The sequence below is a fragment of the Aotus nancymaae genome, unplaced genomic scaffold (genome assembly GCF_030222135.1).
Source record: "Aotus nancymaae isolate 86718 unplaced genomic scaffold, 86718_ANA_hifiasm-v0.15.2.pri h1tg000025l, whole genome shotgun sequence".
Taxonomy (NCBI): domain Eukaryota; kingdom Metazoa; phylum Chordata; class Mammalia; order Primates; family Aotidae; genus Aotus; species Aotus nancymaae.
This window is the reverse complement of record NW_026988438.1, coordinates 38,579,826-38,600,184: the sequence shown is the minus strand read 5'-3', so window position 1 is coordinate 38,600,184 and position 20,359 is coordinate 38,579,826. Positions and strand designations below refer to the sequence as shown.

The 20,359-nt window shown below is 37.6% G+C and overlaps 1 protein-coding gene across 1 annotated transcript in view; it reads left to right on the top strand.

Annotated features, from left to right (window-relative positions):
• DNAH11 (dynein axonemal heavy chain 11) overlaps window positions 1-20,359 on the top strand; it is a 407,386-nt gene that overhangs the window by 117,880 nt on the left and 269,147 nt on the right. Inside the window, exons 26-28 of the mRNA XM_064380322.1 lie at window positions 15,554-15,778; window positions 17,274-17,365; window positions 18,593-18,719. Of these exons, the coding sequence (XP_064236392.1) occupies window positions 15,554-15,778; window positions 17,274-17,365; window positions 18,593-18,719 (444 nt within the window). The remainder of the gene's footprint in view (window positions 1-15,553; window positions 15,779-17,273; window positions 17,366-18,592; window positions 18,720-20,359) is intronic.

Sequence of the window (20,359 nt, the reverse complement as noted above, 5' to 3'; positions counted from 1 at the left end):
TTGTTTTGCCTGTTAGTTGACACATTTTCTTGATTGTGTCGATTGGCTTTACCATTTGGTACATTTTTGGAGTGACTGGTACTGGTTGTTCCTTTTCTTGTTTAGTGCTTCTTTCAGGAGCTCTTGTGAGACTGGCCTGATGTTGACAAAATCTCTCAGCAATTGCTTGTCCATAAAGGATTTTCTTTCTCCTTTGCTTACAAAGCTTAGTTTGGCTAGATATGAAATTCTAGGTTGAAAGTTCTTTTCTTTAAGCATGTTGAATATTGGCCCCCACTCTCTTCTGGCTTGTAGGGTTTCTGCTGAGAGATCTGCTGTGAGTCTGATGGGCTTTCCTTTGTGGGTAACCCAACCTTTCTCTCTTGCTGCCCTTAGCATTTTTTCCTTCATTTCAACCCTGGTGAAACTGATGATTATGTGCCTTGGGGTTGCTCTTCTTGAGGAATATCTTTGTGGTGTTCTCTGTATTTCCTGGACTTGAATGTTGGCCTGGCTTGCTAGGTTGGGGAAGTTCTCCTGTATAATACCACGAAGAGTGTTTTTTAGCTTGGATTCATTGTCTCTGTCACATTCAGGTACACGTATCAAATGTAGATTAGGTCTTTTCACATAATCCCATATTTCTCGGAGGCTTTGTTCATTTCTTTTCACTCTTTTCTCTCTAGTCTTGCCTTCTTGTTTTATTTCATTGAGTTGATCTTCAATCTCTGATAATCTTTCTTCTGCTTGGTCGATTCAGGTATTGAAACTTGTGTATGCTTCGCGAAGTTCTTGTGCTGTGTTTTTCAGCTCCATCAAGTTGTTTATATTCTTCTCTAAGCTATTTATCCTAGTTAGCATCTCATGTAACCTTTTTTCTAGGTTTTTAGTTTCTTTGCATTGTGTTAGCACATGTTCTTTTAGCTGTGAGAAGTTTGTTATTACCCACCTTCTGAAATATGTTCCTGTCAATTCATCCAATTCATTCTCCATCCATCTTTGATCCCTAGCTGGTAAGGAGTTGTGATCCCTTGAAGGAGGAGAGACGTTCTGGTTTTTGGTGTTTTCCTCCTTTTTGCACTAGTTTGTTCTCATGTTAGTGGTATTATCTGCCTGTGGTCTTTGTAGTTGGTGACTTTCCAATGGGGTCTCTGAGTGGACGTCCTTTTTGTTGATGTTGAAGCTATTTCTTTCTGCTTCTTAGTTTTCCTTCTAACAGTCAGGCTCCTCTGCTGCAGGACTGCTGGAGGTCCACTCCAGACCCTGTTCGCCTGGGGATTGCCCACGGGGGCTGCAGAACAGCAAGGGTTGCTGCAGGTTTCTTCCTCTGCTATTCTCATCCCAGAAGGGTACCCATCAGATGTCAGCCTGAGCTCCCCTTTATGAGGCATCTCTTTGGGTATACAGGGGTTAGAGAGCTGCTTGAGGAGACAGTCTGTCCCTTATAGGAGCTCAGATGCTCTGCTGGGAGCTCCGCTGTTTCGTGCAGAGCTGTTCCTATTTGGCCATCTTGGATTGCTTCTCTACAGTGCGTTATTTATTATAGTCACCAACCGTGTAATAGATCACTAAAGCGTATTCCTCCTAACTGAAAATTTGTATGTACTCTTTGATCAACAGCACCTCTTTGTCCCTCCCCCAGACTCTGGTGACTATCATTCTACTCTTTAATTCTAAGAGTTCAAAAAAGGTACCTTTAAGTCTGCTGTAGCTGAACTCATAACTACCTCTTTTCCCAGGTGCTCTGTCCTAGGAAGGTTGGCTTTATTTATAAGTCCCTATTGTGCTGCTGCCTTTTTTTATAGATGCCCTACCCTGCACGGAGTAGTCTAGTCACAGTCTGCCAGCAGAGGCATTGTTGAGCTGCTGCAGGCTCTGCCCTCCTGCTGTGTAAGCTGCCTCGGTGGTGGCGGACTGCCTCGGTAGTGGGGGATGCCCTTCCTCCCAGCACCCCCGAGCTGGATAGTCCTGGGTCCAGCTGCACTTGCTGTGAAACTCTCAATCCAGAGCATTTCAGATTGCTTGTTTTGTGGGGGTGGTACCTGCCCGCGGAGTCAGATCCCTTGGCTCCCTGTCTTAGCCCCCTCCCTTTCAGTTGAATGGGCAGCTCTTTCTCCCAGGCATCCTGGCTTGTGTGAGTTTCTGTGCACCGACGACACAGCACTGGCTGAAACCGCTGCACTGAAAACTTGTGGTGCTTTTCGGCTGGGAATCTCCTGGTCTGTGAGCAGTGAAAACCTGTTTGAAAATGCGGTGAGCACTCACCCTCTGTACCGCTCTCGCTGGGAACTGCATTCCAGAGCTGTTCCTATTTGGCCATCTTGGATTGCTTTTCTACAGTGCATTATTTATTATAGTCACCAACTGTGTAATAGATCACTAAAGCGTATTCCTCCTAACTGAAAATTTGTATGTATTCTTTGATCAACAGCACCTCTTTGCCCCTCCCACAGACTCTGGTAGCTATCATTCTACTCTTTACTTCTAAGAGTTCAACTTTTTCAGATTCTATATGTAAGTGACATTATGCAGTATTTGTCTTTTTGTTCCTGGCATATTTTGCTTAGCATCATATCCTTTAGGGTCATCCATTTTGTTGCAAATGACAGGATTTTCTCTTTTTTTAAGGGTGAGTGGTGTTCCATTGTGTTTATACACCATATGTTCTTTATCCATTCATCTCATAATGGACACCTAGGTGGCTTTCATATCTTAGCTATTGTGAATAATGCTGCAGTGAACATGAGAGTACAGATAGGTCTTCAGGCTACTAATTTCAATTCCTTTGGGTATATACCCAGAAATGGGATTGCCAAATCATATGGTAAGTCTATTTTGAGTTTTCTGAGGAATCTCCTTCCTGTTTTCCATAATAGCTGTATTTGCAAAAGGGTTCCCTTTTCTCTACACTCTCACCTACACTTATCTTTTGTCTTTTTGGTAATAGCCATTCTAACAGGTGTGAAGTGATATCTTATTGTGGTTTAAATTTGCGTTTCCCTGATGATCGTGGACGATGAACATTTTTTCAACTATCTGTTGGTCATTTGTAAGTCACCTTTTGAAAAGTATCTGTTTAGGTCCTTTGCCCATTTTTTTGATTGGGTTATTTGGTTTTTTGCTTTTGAGTTAAGTTTCTTATCTATTTTGGATTTTAGGCCCTGATTATATCTGTGGTTCGCAAATATTTTCTCCCAGTCCATGCATTGTAAGCTTTGCTCTGTTGTTTCCATTGCTGTACAGAAGCTTTTTAGTTTGATGCAGTCTTACTTCTTTTTGCTTTTGCCTGTACTTTTGAAGTCATATTCAAGACATCTTTTTGCAGACCAATGTCGTAGAGCACGTCCCTACTTTTCTTCTCATAATTTTATAGTTTTGGGTCTTACATTTCAGTGTTTAATCCATTGTGAGTTGGTTTTTTTATATGATGTGGGATAAGGGTCCAGCTTCATTTTTCTGCTTGTGAATATCTACTTTTCAAAGCATCACTTATTGAAGAAAGGGTCTTGTTTCCATTGTGTGTTCTTGGAAGTTTTATTCAAAATCAATTGATGATAAACATGTAATTTTATTTCTCGGCTCTGTATTCTGTTCCATGGGTCAGTGTGTTTATTTTTATACCTGTGCCTTACTCTTTTGATCACTATAGCTTTGTAATAGATTTTGAAGCCAGATAGTGTGATGCCTCCAGCTTTGTTCTTTTTGCTCAAGATTACTTGGGCTGATTTAGGTGTTTGTAATTTCATACAAATTTTAGGATTTTTTTTCCTATTTCTGGGAAGCATGACATTGGAATTTTGATAGGGATTGCATTGAATTTGTAGATCTCTTTGGTAGTGTTTTAGTCTGTTCTGTGCTGCTACAATGGAATACCACAGACTGGGTAATTTATAGTGATCAGTAGTTGATTGGCTCACTGTTCTGGAGGCTGAGAAGTCCAAGACCAAAGGGCTGCAGTTGGTGAGGGCCTTCTGCAGCCCTTTGGTTATAACGTGGTTGTAACATGTTATGACTGTAACATGGACGTAACCTTTGTCGTAACATGACAGAAGGTGTCACATGGCATGAGAGCAAGAGAAGGTTGAAATTACTTTTATAATAAACCCAGTCATGATAAGGAATCCACTTTCTTTTGGACGCTTTTTTTCTTTAGAAGTTTTGGTGACTGATAAGAATCCACTTACTTAATATCACTAATTTACTAATGAGAGCGCAACCCTCATGATACCTCTTATAAAGGTCCCACCTCAAACACTGTTGCATTGGTGATTAAGTTAGCAACACATAAGCTTTGAGACACAATAGCAGGTAGTACAATAGCAGGCACTATGAACATTTTAACAAATTAAATACTGTGATAACTTTAAATACTGGATGCCTTTCCATTTATTTGTATTATTTGCATGTTTTTCATCAATGTTTTGTAGTTCTTATTGTACAGATATTTCACCTCCTTTGGTTAAATTTATTTTATTTTATTGTTTGTTACTATCATGAATGGGATTGATTTCTTAATTTCTTTTTCAGATAGTTTGTTGTTGGTATAACAAAATGCTGATTTTTGTATATTGGTTTTGCACCTTACAACTTTACTGAATTCATTTATTATAACAGTTTTAGGATGGAGTTTTGAGGATTTTCTAAAGATTATGTCATCAGCAAACAGACACAATTTCACTTCTTTCTTTCCTATTTGAGGGTTTTTTATTTCTTGTCTGATTGCTCTGTCTAGAACTTCCAGTACTGTATTGAATAGAAGCATAAGAGTGGGCATCCTTGTCCTATTTCTGATCTTAGAGGAAAACCTTTTGATTTTTTGCTGTTGAGTATATTAGCTGTGGGCTTTTCATTTTCAGCCTTTATTGTGTTGAAGTACATTCTTCCTATGCCAAATTTTTTGGGAGTTTTTGTTATGAAATGATGTTGAATTTTGTCAAATGCCTATCTTTATATATTCAGATGTCCATATGGTTTTGTTGTTTATTCTCATAAATCTGGTGCATCACATTTATTGATTTGCGTATCCTTGAATTCCTGAGATAAATCCCACTTGATCATGGTGAATGATCCTTTTTAATATACTGTTAAATTCAGTTTGCTAGTATTTTACTGAGGATTTTTAAAATCTGTGTTCATTGGCATTTTTGCTTCTAATTTTCTTTTCTTGTGGTGTCCTTGTTTGGCTTTGGTTTCAGAATAATGATGGCCTCATAAAGTGAGTTTGGAAATATTTCTCCTTCAGTTTTTTAGAAGAGTTTGAGAAGAATTAGTATTAGTTCTTTTTGAAATGTTTGGCAGAATTCCACCATGAAGCCCTCCTGTCCTAGGCCTTTCTTTTGAGGGGAAATATTTTAGTATTGAATTGGTCTCTTTACTCATCTTTTCATACCTTTTATTTCTTCTTGATTATGTCTTGATAGGTTGTATGTTTCTGGGAATTTAACAATTTCAATTTGTTGACATGTAACTGTTCACGGTAGTCTCTTATGATCCTTTGTATTTCTGTCTTATCAGTTTTATTAACTCCTCTTTCATTTCTGATTTTGAGTCCTCTTTTTTTTGTCTGTCTAAAGGTTTGTTGATTTTGTTTACCTATTCAAAAAACCAATTCTCAATTCCATTGGTCTTTTTGTTGTCTTTGTAGTCTCTATTTCATTGATTACTGCTCTGATCTTTATTATTTTTTCCTACTATTGATTGTGGGCTTAGTTTGTTCTTCTTTTTCTAGTTCCTGGAGGGTTAGCGTTAAGTTCTTTATTTGAGATTTTCTTACTGCTGTAGACATTTATTTCTAACAACTTCCCTCTTACAACTGGTTTTGCTGCATCCTGTAAATTTTAGTATGTTGTGTTTCTGTTTTCATTTGTCTTCAGATATTTAAATTTTTTCTCATTTGATTTCTTCTTTGACTCATTGGCTGTTCAAGACCATGTTATTAATTTTCAAGTATTTGTGAGTTTCCAAAATTCCTCCTGTTACTAATTTCTCTTTTTATGCCATTGTGATTGGAAAAATACTTGATGGTATTTTTTATCTTGTTTTCTATCTAAGATTATCTGGCAGACTTAGAAAACATTTATGTTTTTCATATTGATGCATAAGAGATGTACATAATTTGGGGGTACATGTGATAATTTAATATATTCACATAAATTGTAAAGATCAAATCAGTGTAATTGGGATGGCCGTCATCTTCAAGACTTGTCTTTTCTTTGTGCTAAAACTATTGGAAATTTTTTCTTCTAGCTCTTTTGAAATATACAATAGGTTATTGTAAACTATATCCACCCTACTGATCTATCTAACATTGGGTCTTATGAGATCCACTAAAAAAATTTCCCACATATGAGTGAGAATATGTGATATTTGTCTTTCTGTGCTTGCCTTATTTCACTTAATATCCTTCTCCAGTTCAGTACACATTGCTGCAAATGACATGATTTCATTATTTTTCATAGCCAAATAATATTCTATTGTGTATATACACCATTCTTAAATCTGTTAATGGACACTTAGGTCAATTCTGTATTTTGGCTATTGTAAGTTAGTACTGCAAAAAACATGGAAGTGCAGATATTTCTTCAACACATTTTCTTTGGGAATATACCTTGTAGTGGAATTGCTGGATTATATTTTTAGTTCTAGTTTCTTGAAAAATCTCTGTACTGTTCCCGACAGTGGCTGTACTAATTTATATTTCTACCAACAGCATATGTGGGTTCCCTTTCTCTGCATCCTTGCCAGCAGCATCCATTATTACCTATCATTTTGGTAAAAGCCATTTAACTGGGGTGAGATCGTATCTCATTGTATTATGATTTGCATTTCTCTCATGATTAGTGATGTTGAGCATTTTTTCATGTAACGGTTGACCATTTGTATGTCTTCTTTTGAGAAATGCCTGTTCAAATCTTTTGCCCATTTTTAAATCAGATCGGATTTGTTTTTGTTTTATTTTGTTTTGCCACTGGGTGGTTGGAATTCCTTATGTATTCTGGTTGTTAATCCCTTATCAGATGAGTAGTTTGCAAATATTTTCTCCCATTCTGTAGGTTGACTCTTCACTTTATTGTTTCTGTTGCTGTGCAGAAGCATTTTATCTTAGCATGATCCTGTTTGTCCAGTTTTGCTTTTGTTGTCTGGGCTTTTGAAGTCTTACACACACACTCATGCACACACACACACACACACACACAAAATCTTGGCCCAGACCAATGTCTTGTAGCATTTTTCCAGTGTTTTCTTCTGGTAGTTTTATAGTTTCAGGTCTTAGATTTAACTCTTTAATCCATTTTGATTTTATTTTTGTTTACATTGAGAGATAGGAATCTAGTTGCATTCTTTTGCGCATAGTTTTCCAAGCATCATTTCTTGAAAAGACTGTCCTTTCTCCATTGTATGTGGTTCTTGGCACGTTTGTTGAAGATTAATTGGCTGTAAACATATGGGTTTATATCTTGGGTCTCCGTTCTGCTCCATTGGTCTCTGTGTCTATTATTATGCCAGTACTATGCTGATTTGGTTAATATAGCTTTGGAGAAAATTTCAAAGACAGGTAATTTGATGCCTCTAGCTTTGTTCTTTTTGCTCAGGATTGCTATTTTTCAGGGTCTTCTGTGATTCCATATAAATTTTGAAACTTTTTCTATTTCCGTGGAAAAACGTTGTTGGTATTTTGATAGGGATTGCACTGAATTTAGAAATTGCTTTGTGTAATAGTGTCATTTTGACAATATTCTCTTCCAGTCCATGAGCATGGAATATCTTTCTGTTTTTTTTGTGTGTGTGGCTTCAATTTTTTTCATTAGTGTTTCATAATGTTTCTTGTATAGAAACTTTCACTTTTCACCTTTCACTTCTTTGGTTAATTTGATTTCTACATATTTTATATTATTTGTAGCTGTTGTGAATGTGATTGCCTTCTTGATTTCTTTTTCCAAATGTTTGCTGTTGGTACATATAAATGCAACTGGTTTCTGTATGTCTACTTTGTATCCTACAACTTTCCGAAACTTGTTCATCAGTTCTAACAGTTTTTTGGTGGAACCTTTAGGTTTTTTTGGGTACAAGATCATGTCAGCTGAGAACAAGGCTAATTTGACTTCTTCCTTCCAATTTGAATGCCTTTTATTTATTTCTCTTGCCTAATTGCTCTGGCCAGGACTTCTGTTACTATATCAAATACAAATAGTGAAAATGGGTATCCTTGTCTTGTTCCAGATCTTAGAGGAAAGGCTTTCAGTTTTTCCCATTCAGTATAGTGTTAGGTGTGGGTTTGTTATACGTGACCTTTACAATTTTGAGATATATTCCTTCTATACCAATGTTGATGAGAGTTTTTATCATAAAGAGATGTTGAATTTTATTAAATGCCTTTTTGAAATTTCTTGAACTAATCATATAATTTTTCTTCTTGGTGCTATTGATGCGATACGTCACATTTCTTGACTTGCATAGGTTAAACTATCCCTCTATCCCTGGATTGACTCCTACTAATTCGTGGTAAATGATTTTTTAATGTATTGTTGAATTCCATCAGTTAGTGTTTTGTGGAGAATTATTGCATCTATGTTTACCAGTAATATTGGCCTGTAGTTTTCTCTTTTCCTTGTGTTTTTTTCTGATTTTGGTATCATGATAATGCTATCTTCATTTTCTTAGTCTAGCTAAAGGCTTATCAATTTTGTTTATCTTTTCATAAAACCAACTTTTATTTTGTTGATCTTCTATATTGTTTCTTCAGTTTCCATTTTATTTACTTATGCTCTCATCCTTGTCATTTCTTTCCTTTTGCTCGTTTTCAGTTAGTTTTGTTTTTGCTTTTTTACTTCCTTGAGGTCTATTGTTAGGTTGTTTATTTGAAGGCCTTCTACTTTTTTGATATATGTGCTTATTGTAAGCAATAGCACATATATCAAAAAAGTAGAAGGGCTTCAAATAAACTTCCCTCATTACTGGATTTTGTTATATCATATAGATTTTGATATGTTTTATTTTCATTTTAATTTGTTTCAAGAAACGTTTACATTTTCTTCTTAATTTCCTCATTGATTTATTGGTTGGTTAAGAGCATGTTGTTTAATTTTCATGTCTTTTTAACATTTCTAAGGTTCCTCTTGTTAATGATTTTTAGTTTTATTTCATTGTAATCAGAAAAGATACTCAGTATGATTTTTACTTTTTAGAATTTGTTGAAACACGTTTTGCACCCTAAGATATGATCTATTCTGGAGAATCCATGTGCTGACAAAAAGAATGTGTATTCTGCAGCAGTTGAGTAAAATGTTGTGGCCTACTAGGTCTAGTGTGTAGTGTTAAGTCTGATGTTTCTTTATTGATTTTTTTTTGAGACAGAATTTCACTCTGTGATGCAGTGGTGCAATCTCAGCTCACTGCAGCCTCCACCTCCTGGGTTCAAGCAATTTTCCTGCCTCAGCCTCCTGAGTAGCTGGGACTACAGGCACGTGCCACCATGCCTGGCCAGTTTTTTGTATTTTTAGTAGAGATGGAGTTTCACCTTGTTAGCCAGGATGATTTCAGTCTCCTGCCTCAGCCTCCCAGAGTGCTAGGATTACAGGTATGAACCATCACACCCAGACCTTTGTTGATTTTTTATATCTGGAAGATCTGTCCATTACTGAGAGTGGGATGTTAAAGTCCTATATTATTTTTGTGTTGCAGTCTATCTTTTCCTTTATCCCTTTAGGTCTATTAATGTTTGTTTTATACTCTTGAGAGCTTAGGTGTTGGATGCATAGATACTTAATATTTATAATTATTATATCCTCTTCCCTAATTGACTGCTTTATCATTATGTAATTACCTTGTTTGTCGCTTTTTACAGCCTTGATTATAGTATATTTTATCTGATCTACGTATAGCTACGAATATTCTTTTCTGGTTTCTAGTTGATATATCATTTTCTACTCTATCATTTTCAGTGTATGTGTGTCTTTATAGGTGAAGTGGGTTACTTGTAGGGACTGCATAGTTCTGTTATGTTTCTTTATTCAGCCACTTTATGCATTTTAATTGGAGAATTGAGTCCATTTATGGTCATTATTATTAAGTAAGGACTTATTGCTGCCATTTTGTCACTTATCTTCTGGTTGTTTTATAATTCCACTCTTTCTTACTGTCTTTCTTTATGGATAAGTGATTTTCTCTAGTATGTTTTAATTGATTGCTTTTTATTTTTAGTGAATCTATTATAGGCTTTACATTGTGGTTACCATGAGGCTTAGAAAAAAATATAACAGGTTATTTTAAAGAGATGATAACTTAGATCACAAAGAAAAAAAACCCGAGAAAAAAATGAACAAACTTTATTCCTTCTCTCCACCCCTCATTTTGAGCTTTAATTGTCTCAATTTGCATATTTTTATATTGTCTATCTCTTAACAGGTTGCTGTAGCTATTGTTTTTGATAGATTTGTCTTTTGGGCTTTGTGCTAGAGGTATGAGTGGATAACACATCATAGTTATAGTACTAGACTCTTCTGCATTTGTTCATGTATTTTATTTTGCCAGTGGGTTTTATGCCTTAAAATTGTTTTTAATATTGATGTTTTCTATTTCAGATTGAAGAATTTCCTTTAGCTTTTTTTGTAAAACTAGTCTGGTAGTGGTGAATTAGCTTAGCTTTTTCTTGTCAGGGAATAGACTTCAATCTCTCCCTCATATTTGAAGGAATAGTTTGCTGGACACAGTATTCTTGTTTAGCAGAGTTTTTCCATTACATTTAGAACTTTGAGAATATCATTCCACTCTATACTGGCCTGCATTCTTTCTGCTGTGGTGTCTCTTGTCAAATTGGAGCTCCTTTATATCTTACTTGCTTTTCTTTTGTTGCTTTGGAATTCTCTATGTGTCCTTGACCTTTGAGAGTTTGATTATTGTACGACTTTGGGTAGTATTATTTGGGTCAGTTCTATTTGGTGTTCTCTGACCTTCCTATACCTGGATATTTATATCTTCCTCAGGTTTTTGAAAGTTTTTAATATTATTTATCTTGTAGACAGTTTTCCCTGCTTTTCATTCTTTGTTCTCTTAAATTTGTTAAGGCTTGTTTGGTGGCTATATTAGTCTGTTTTCATGCTGTTGATAAAGATATACCCAGGACTGGGTAATTTACAAAAGAAAGAGGTTTATTGGACTTACAGTTCCATGTGGCTGGGGAGGCCTAAGAATTGCAGCAGAAGGTGAAAGTCAGGTCTCACATGGCAGCAGATAAGAGAGCTTGTGCAGGCAAACTCCCCTTTCTAAAACCATCAGATCTCTTGAGACTTACTCACAGTCACAAGAATAGCATGGGAAAGACCTGCCCCATGATTCAGTTACCTCACACTGGATCCCTCCCATAACACATGGGAATTCAAGATGAGATGTGGGTAAGAAGACAGCCAAACTATATCATTCTGCCTCTGGCCCTCCCAAATTATGTCTTACATTTCAAAACCAATCATGCCTTCCCAATAGTCCCCCAAAGTCTTAACACATTTCAACATTAACTCAAAAGTCCACAGTTCAAAGTCTCATCTGAGACCAGGCAAGTTCCTTCCACCTATGAGCCTGAAAAATCAAAAGCAAGTTAGTTACTTCTTAGACACAATGGGGGTACAGCTGTTGGTAAATACAGCCATTCCAAATGAGAGAAACTGGCCAAAACAAAGGGGCTATAGGCCCCATGCAATTCCAAAATACAGCAAGTCAGTCCAATCTTAAAGCTCCCGAGTGATCTCCTTTGACTCTATGTCTCACATCCAAGCCACGCTGATGCAAGGGTGGGCTCCCATGGTCTTGAGCAGCTCTGCCCCTGTGACTTTGCAGGTTAAAGCCTCTCTCTTAGCTGCTTTCATAGGCTGGCATTGAGTGTCTGTGGCATTTTTAGGTGCACAGTGCAAGCTGTCAGTAGATGTACCATTCTGGGGTCTGGAGGACAGTGGCCCTCTTCTCACTGCCTCACTAGGTGGTGCTCCAGCAGGGACTCTGTGTGGGGACTCTCACAGCACATTTCCCTTTTGCACCGCCATAATAGAGGTTCTCCATGAGGACACTGCCCCTAACAGCAAACTTGTGTCTGGGCATCCAGGCGTTTCCATACATCTTGTGAAATCTAGGCAGAGGTTCCGAAACCTCAGTTCTTGACTTCTGTGCACTGGCAGGCTCAGCACCATATGGAAGCTGCCAAAGCTTGAGGTTTGTATCCTCTGAAGCCACATCCCAAGCCCTATGTTGACCCCTTTCAGCCATGGCTAGAGTGGCTGGGATGCAGGGCACCAGGTCTCTAGGCTGCACAAAGCATGGGAGCCCTGGGCCTGGCCCAGGGGACCCCTTTTTCCTCCTATGCCTCCAGGCCTGTGATGGGAGGGCCTGCCACAAAGGTCTCTGATGCCCTGGACACATTTTACTCATTGCCTTGGGGATTAAAATTTGGCTCCTTGTTACTTTTGCAAATTTCTGCAGTCAGCTTGAATTTCTTCTCAGAAAATGGGATTTTCTTTTCTATCGCATTGTCAGGGTGCAAATTTTCTGAACTTCTTCTATGCTCTGCTTCCCTTATAAAACTAAATGCCTTTAATGGCACCCAATTCACCTCTTGAATGCTTTGTTGCTTAGAAATTTCTTCTGCCAGATGCCCTAAATTTTCTCCCTCAAGTTCAAAATACAACAAATGTCTAGGGCAGGGGCAAAATGCCACCAGTCTCTTGGTTAAAATATAACAGGAGTCACCTTTGCTCAGTTCCCAACAAGTTCCTCATCTCCACCTAAGACTACTTCAACCTAGATGTCATTGACCATGTCATTATGAGCATTTGGGTCAAAGCCATTCAAGTCTCTAGAAAGTTCAGACTTTCCCACATTTTCCTGTTTTCTTTTGAGCCCTTCAAAATGTTCCAACCTCTGCCTGTTACCTAGTTCCGAAGTTGGTTCCACATTTTTGGGTGTATCTTCAGCAGCACACCACTGTAGTGGTACCAATTTACTGTATTAGTTCATTTTCATACTGCTGGTAAAGACATACCCAAGATTGGGCAATTTACATAAGAAAAGAATTTATTGGACTTACAGTTCCATGTGACTAGGGAGGCCTCACAATCATGGCAGAAGGTTAAAGGGGCATCTCACATAGTGGCAGATGAGAGAAGAGAGCTTGGGCAGGCAAACTCCCCTTTTGAAACCATCAGACCTTGTGAGACTTATTCACAATCATGGAACTGCATGGGAAAGACCTGCCCCCATGATTCAGTTACCTCCCACTGGGTCCCTCCCACAACACGTGAGAATTCAAGATGAAATTTGGGTGGGGACACAGCCCAACCATATCATTGGCCTAACACATGATCTGTCTTGGAAAATGTTTCATTTGTGCTTAGAAAAATCTGTATTCTGCTATTGGATGAAATAGTCTGTCTATGTCCATTAGGTTGGTTTGGTCTAAAGTGTTCAAGTCCACTGTTTCCCTCTTGATTTTCTGTCCAGATGATCTGTTCATTTTTGGAAGTAGATTGTACTGCAGTTTATCTCATACTTCAGATCTGTTAACATTTGATTTATATATTTAGGTTCTCTGATGTGGGGTGCATATATATTTTGAATCAGATTTTTAAAAAATTGTAATGTTTTTACTTTTTCCTAGTTCTAATACTCAACATCTGTTTATTCATTGAGCATCTGATTGTTGTAGACTCCAGGTATGATACCATTTGGGATCCAAAGTTATGAACACTTGTTCTCTAGGAGGATGTACTTGAGTAGGGAGATAAACAAAAGGACTCCAAGGAGTCTAAGACAGGGAAGCTTTGTGATTAAGGCAGGTGAAAGACTCAGGGAGGGCCTTAGAAGAGGATGGTGCTTATGCTGAGACTTAAAGGATAGTCTGTTATTCTCCAAAAACTGGAAGTCAGAAAAGGATATTTATGCAATGAGGACAATATTAGTAGTACCTTGGAATGACAGGATGTCTCTGCCATTCAAAGGTAATGTCAAGACTCTAGTTTCCTTGGACTATACATTTTCTTTATGGGAATAGTGAAAAGTAGGCCTGAGTAGATAGTCTGAGAACATGATCTATGGCCTTGAATTCTAAAATTATAGGTGTTAGTGTCTCTTCACACATGGGAAGAAATGTAGTAGGGACAAACAGGAAATGACAGTAGTGTTACTTTAGACATAAGACATTTAGGTAAAATGGTTTGGAGAGATGACATTAATTGGCTTACTCAGTGTGAGGGACATTTATGCAAAGGTGAAGCACCAGACCACAGCTCAACACAGAGGTCCAGCCAAGAACTGGTGGTTGAGAGTTCACTATCAGTATCTTGAGACTTGATGAACTAGATAAAGAGAGTAAAGAAGATAAGCCAGCTGAGAACAGAGCATTGGAAAAGGCTGAATTTGGGGAACAAGAGGAGAAGACAAAAAGGAGGCAACAAGAGAGTGGTCAGAGAAATAGTTGAAACAGCATACTGTAATATCATAGAGAAGTGAAGGGATAATGTTTTTCCCTCAAAAAAAAGTCAAGTATGTTAAATACTGTTAAATACCTAGAGTAGAGAAACATGAGAAGCTGAGGTCATGCTGGTCAGTGACTTTCTGAGATTTCATGTCATAGGATGGTGATTAAAACAAGCCCTGCTGAGCTAAACATTGAGTACCCATGAACACAAAGAAGGGAATGATACACACTGGGCCTACTTGAGGGTGGAGGGCAGGAGGAGGGTGAGGATCAGAAATCTACCTGTCAGGTACTATGCTCATTATGAAATAATCTGCACACCAAACTCCCACAACATGCAGTTTACCCATGTAACAAGCCTGCATATGTACCCCTTGAACCCAGAATAAAAGTTGGAAGGTAAAAAAAGACGTGTGAAGACAGACTTAGAACATTTAAGTTAGGCAGAGATGTAATGCTGTGGGATAGCAGTATTCCAGACATACTAGCCACATTTTAATTAAAACAGAGTTTGTTAGATTTTCTTTTTAATATGAACATGAGAAACAGAAACCATATTAATTACAGCATTCTTTTCAAAATAAAACTGCAATCAATACTTGGAAAAAAAAACAAGCCCTGGTGATAGGAGAGCTGTGGAGCTCAGCAGTGAACCGAGAAGGGAGGAAAGTGGAAGCACGAGGGCCTAGCAGGCTGGTGGGGGGCAGCTTTTTAAATTGTTTTTTTAAGATTGATAAACACATACTTACATAATCTTGGCCTGACTAGTAGGCGGGGATGCGAGGAAGAATAATGAAAGAATACAGTTTAATTCCCAACGCTGAACCCCAATACACAGTACTTTTTTTCTGCCTGCAGTAGTTACATGGCCTTCTTGAGAAAGACATATGAGATACAGTTGTTTGATGTATTTATCTTTTTTCTTTTTGGAAAAATGTTAATATGAGTATTTACTACCATTAATTCACTCATTCAGCAAAAACAAATGCCAGTTCCAGGTATTACATACTAGGTCTAAGAATCCAGCAATAAACAGAGTAGATACAGTGCCTCCCTCATAGCACTCACAGTCTACTAAATTTAGCTACTATTTAAAATTGTTTGCCTTTATTTTAGGTTCAGTTGCAGACTCTTCTTCAAAGCAAGTATGTAGAATATTTCATTGAGCAAGTGTTAAGCTGGCAAAATAAATTAAACATAGCAGACTCGATCATCTTTACTTGGATGGAAGTCCAGCGAACTTGGTCTCACCTGGAAAGCATTTTTGTCTGTTCAGAGGATATTCGAATCCAGCTTGTGAAAGATGCTAGAAGATTTGATGGGGTGGATGCTGAATTTAAGGTTTGTCAAAGACAGGCTGTATGCTATTCTAGCAAAGTTTTGTAAAGAAACATGAGTTGGAGCATCATATTTATAAAAATGAATATATTTTTGCATGAGTAAGCAGGAGTCTGGAGACTTTTCCTGCAAAGGGCCAAGTAATAAATATTTCAGGCTGTGTAGATCATGCAGCCTCTCTAACACATTCTGAATAGTGCCATCAAAGCATGAAGGAAGACATGGATAATACATCAACAACTGGATATGGCTATATGCCAATACAGCTTTATTTGTAGACATTGAAATTTGAATTTCACATAGTTTTCATGTGTCACAAAATACTACGCTGTTTTTGATGTTTTTCAATGATTTAAAACTGTAGGCTAGGCTCAGTGGCTCAGACCTATAATCCCAGCCCTTTGGGAGTCCAAGGTGGGAAGATGACTTGAGGCTAGGAGTTCAAGACAAATGTAGGCAATATAGTAAGACCCCTTCTCTACTAAACAATTTTTAATAATTAGCTGGGCAAGGTGGCCCACGCTTGCAGTCCCAGCTACTCGGGAGACTGAGGTGGGAGGATCACTTGAGCCAAGGTGGTTTGAGGTTACAGTGAGCTATGACTGCACCAGTGCACTGCAGCCTGGGTGATAGGATGAGACCCTGTCTCCAAAATAAATGTAAAAATCATTATTAGCTTCTACGTCACACAAAAACAAACATCAGGCCATATTTGTCCCATGTGCCATAGATTGCTGACACTTGTGTTAAGAAAGGTAAACAGATTCGTCTTCATAAGTAAAAGACTGAGAAAGGACAACAGGTAGAAAACAATACTACTAGTTTGGGTTTTGCTTTTCTATAAGAGCCACGGAAACCCCATAGCACTGTGCACATAATAATGATAATTGATTTGAGAGATTTCTAGCAAAGGATAATGACTATTTCTTTCTCATAAAATTGAATTAAATGGTTTCTTCTTTCTACCTGAAGTAGAAGTTCTGGATCAATTTTAATTCCTTTAACTTTCGAGGAGGAAAAAATAGACTGTTTAGCTCTGTGTCACTTTTATACAGAGGTGTGCTTTTTAAGATTCTGCATGCTCTCTCTCTCTTTCTCCCTCTCCCTCCCTCTCTTTCTCTCTCCCTCACCGCTCCTCTCCTCCTCTCTCCATTTCTCTCCTTTTTCCTCTTCCCTTTCTCCCATCCTTTTCTCCTTCTTTTCCCTTTCTTTATTCTCTTTTGTTTGATTCAGAAGATAAAAATTCTGTGTGGGCCTAAATTGGTGACAATGCTTATTACATTTATTTTGATAAAAACTATGTGTTTGTACATTGCTTTTGCTCTTCATCTAAGAGTTGAAAAGCAAAAGTCAACAGATGTGGTGTCAGACGTTCTTAGAAATCTCTTGAACCTTGCCTCTTCATTCTTTGTTCTTCATTTTTTTAATTCTCAAAATGATTAAAAGTTTAGAAAAGATTGTTTTAATATCCATGGCTTCATGTTGTGCTTTCATACAGGAGTTAATGTTCAAGACAGCCAAAGTAAAAAATGTGTTGGGAGCAACATGTCAACCTAACCTCTATGAAAAACTTAAAGATTTACAGTCCAGGTAAGAATAAAGCTCTAGAAGATGATTAATTTGCTGTAATTTTATGAGTCTCTTTCACATACCTAATAGTATTTAATACTGTGTTATTATAGGTGCAACCTCTACTAAATTATTTTGTAATTTTGTTTATAATTGTCTGGTTGCCTCGTACATGTTACATGAAACGTATATATTGTAAGTTAATGTAAATCCAAAAATGCTTGTTTTCTGAGAGGAGTGTTATACTGGTAAAATTGGAATATCTTATTATCAAGAGCACTGACATGATTGATTGATTAATTCTTTCATCAAACTATTCTGTAAGTATTGATTGTGCACGTACTGTGTGCCAGGAACTGGGATTGCACTCAGTTAATGTAGTTCCTTAGTTTGCATACACTTTCATTTTATTAGAAATTATCCTTAGGGAGCATAGTAGCACTTTTGAAATCATTGTCCCAAGGGCCATTTGTAAAGTAATTTTCACATTTAATTTTACAACAGTTAGTGGTCATAAGAATATTCTGGCTTTTGATTAAAAAATGGGCAGATCTGCTACTAAAATGATGGGTTATGGACCTGCAGTCCTTTTTTATTGCAAGGTAAGAAAAAGATCTAGACACAATTGTATATTACATAAACAAAACAGTTTTATAGTCTCAAAGTGTTTTGGTATTTAAAAGGGTGAAGTTAACTATTTCGTTTGAGTGAAGCTCTTTGGGGCTTTGGGACCCTGCCTCTGGGTCGTTTCTGCTTTGCTGAGGGCAATAAAGTGGAACCAATTCTGGATCTAATGACTCCTCTGAATACCTGAGAGGAGTGAAGTCACTTGTGTTTTGTAGACATCCAGTGGGGAAAAGAAGACCCTAAACCAATTGCATCTTACCAGTGTGTTTTGCTCTCAGGATGAAGGATGACGACCTAGTCTTCACTTCTGATTAGGAGTGTCATTCAGAAAAGCAATAAATAACATAAACCTAAGTCTAATTTATATTTGGCCGCAACTAATGGGGTCTGTGTGTGTGTGTGTGTGTGTGTGTGGTGTATACTTGGCATAGTACTCTTTTACTTGGCATTACTTGTATATTAGTCATAAGCCAAAATGATGGTGTCAAAGAGGGAAGTCGGCTACCTGTTAAACAGTGAGTTTACTGTATTGAATGGCACACAGGTCTTGAGTTTCGTTTTGCTGAAGTTTTAATGACTGAATGGACAAGATATGCTTAAAAAGATTTTTCATTCATACAGGCTTTCTCTTTGTGAAAAAGCTCTCGCTGAATACCTGGAAACCAAGCGCGTAGCCTTTCCTCGCTTCTATTTCATCTCTTCTGCTGATTTACTTGACATTCTCTCAAAAGGAGCTCAGCCTAAACAGGTAATTTTTTTTTGAAAGTCTTGTATCACACTGTGTTAGCTGAGGAATGTCATAGTGTCTCTATCATTGTCAAATGCTGCCTGTCATGTCATATGGGCCAGGAACTAGAAAATCTGCAGTTAAAATCTGTAATGCAGCATCACAGGGATGTCAGAGGCTGTGCAAAATGGAGCAGGAAGAATAACTGTGTGGTGCTCAGTAAAGAGGAATGGTATTAAATGTGTAAGGCTTACAGTCCTGAAAGAAGGTGATGGAAAGAAACACTGGTGCCAAATCCCCCAGAATTCTGGGACAAGGGCTAGGACATCCATTGCCTGGTTAGCAGCTTTCTTAGGGGAGAAAGATTCACTTGGAACGAGATCATGGCTGGTACGTTCTTACTACTCCCTCCAGAGTAACCTTCATAATTATTACATTGGGCTAATCTTCAGTGCTGGCCGAGTTAGATTCGTATAATTTTGGGATCATCCTAAACTAACCCTCTACTTTTCCCCTATCTATACATAAATAATGCATCGCCTTTTTGCTGATTCCCATGTCAATATTTAAAGCTAATAAAAGGAGGTATTATCTTGTAGAATCTGAGAGCTCAGATCAGAGACAGACTTCGTACAAATTCCCAAGCACTCCTTTCTGTAAACTTTAGAGAATGTTGCCTTTCATTTAGACCTCCTCAATCTTCCTGTTCACTTAGATCTTACAGTTGTGGCTGACATAGCTGCTCACTCCTAGAGTTGACTGTATACTATAGATTATTTTGAAACTGAAGCGTATGCTCTATAGTTGTGGGGTTTTCTAAATGTTTTTATTTTTCTTGTGAAAATTTTTCTCTAAATATTTTTATGCCATTTTTCTTTAGAACGTGTGTCTCTTCACATTGCAGTTCCCTGAATTTTGCTGTTCTTTGGGAACAGTATTTATCTTGATTATTTTTCTCCTGTTCATCATTCAACTTTGCACCTAAATTTAATTGGGTGGCTATTCTTGTTGTTAATACAGTGCAGTCTTGCTATTAATAACAGAATTGTTGGACAATTTGGGCAGCATGTTCAGGGTCACCACTCAGGTATTGTTTTGTGTGTTCGTGCTAATTTCCAGATGGCTTTGCAAACAAAATCTCTCTGATTGAATTGATTATGAATCTACTATATCCATCTTTTATATACTTATTAGCGCACAATTAGATGCTTTAAAAAAACTAATTTGAAACATAATAGTGGTAACTACACTCATGCTCCAATAAGCCCCCAAGGGCATCCTCATAACCAGCAACTGACCCCTCTTCCCAGGGTGACTCTGTGAGGGCAGCAGGTACCATATTCCATTAAAGTACATATTCCTGAATACTTTTCAAATCTGAAATGTTTATAATGCAAAATGAATTTTCAATAATTAAGTTAGCAGAGAGGTGTGTAAATCTGTAAGTAGGTTAGCATTCTCTTTCTTTTAATCACATTATTTAAATACAACGAACACAAGTGTGACGGGCTTACTGAATAATATTAATTCCATGAAATAACAGTCATGAAACAGTTTTATCTTTCTGCAGTTACTGATCTTGCCTGTGCCCTGCCGAATCTCTTTGCACTGGTAGCTGACCCCTTTCTAATATCTTGGACAGGTATTGTAATTTCCTGGTC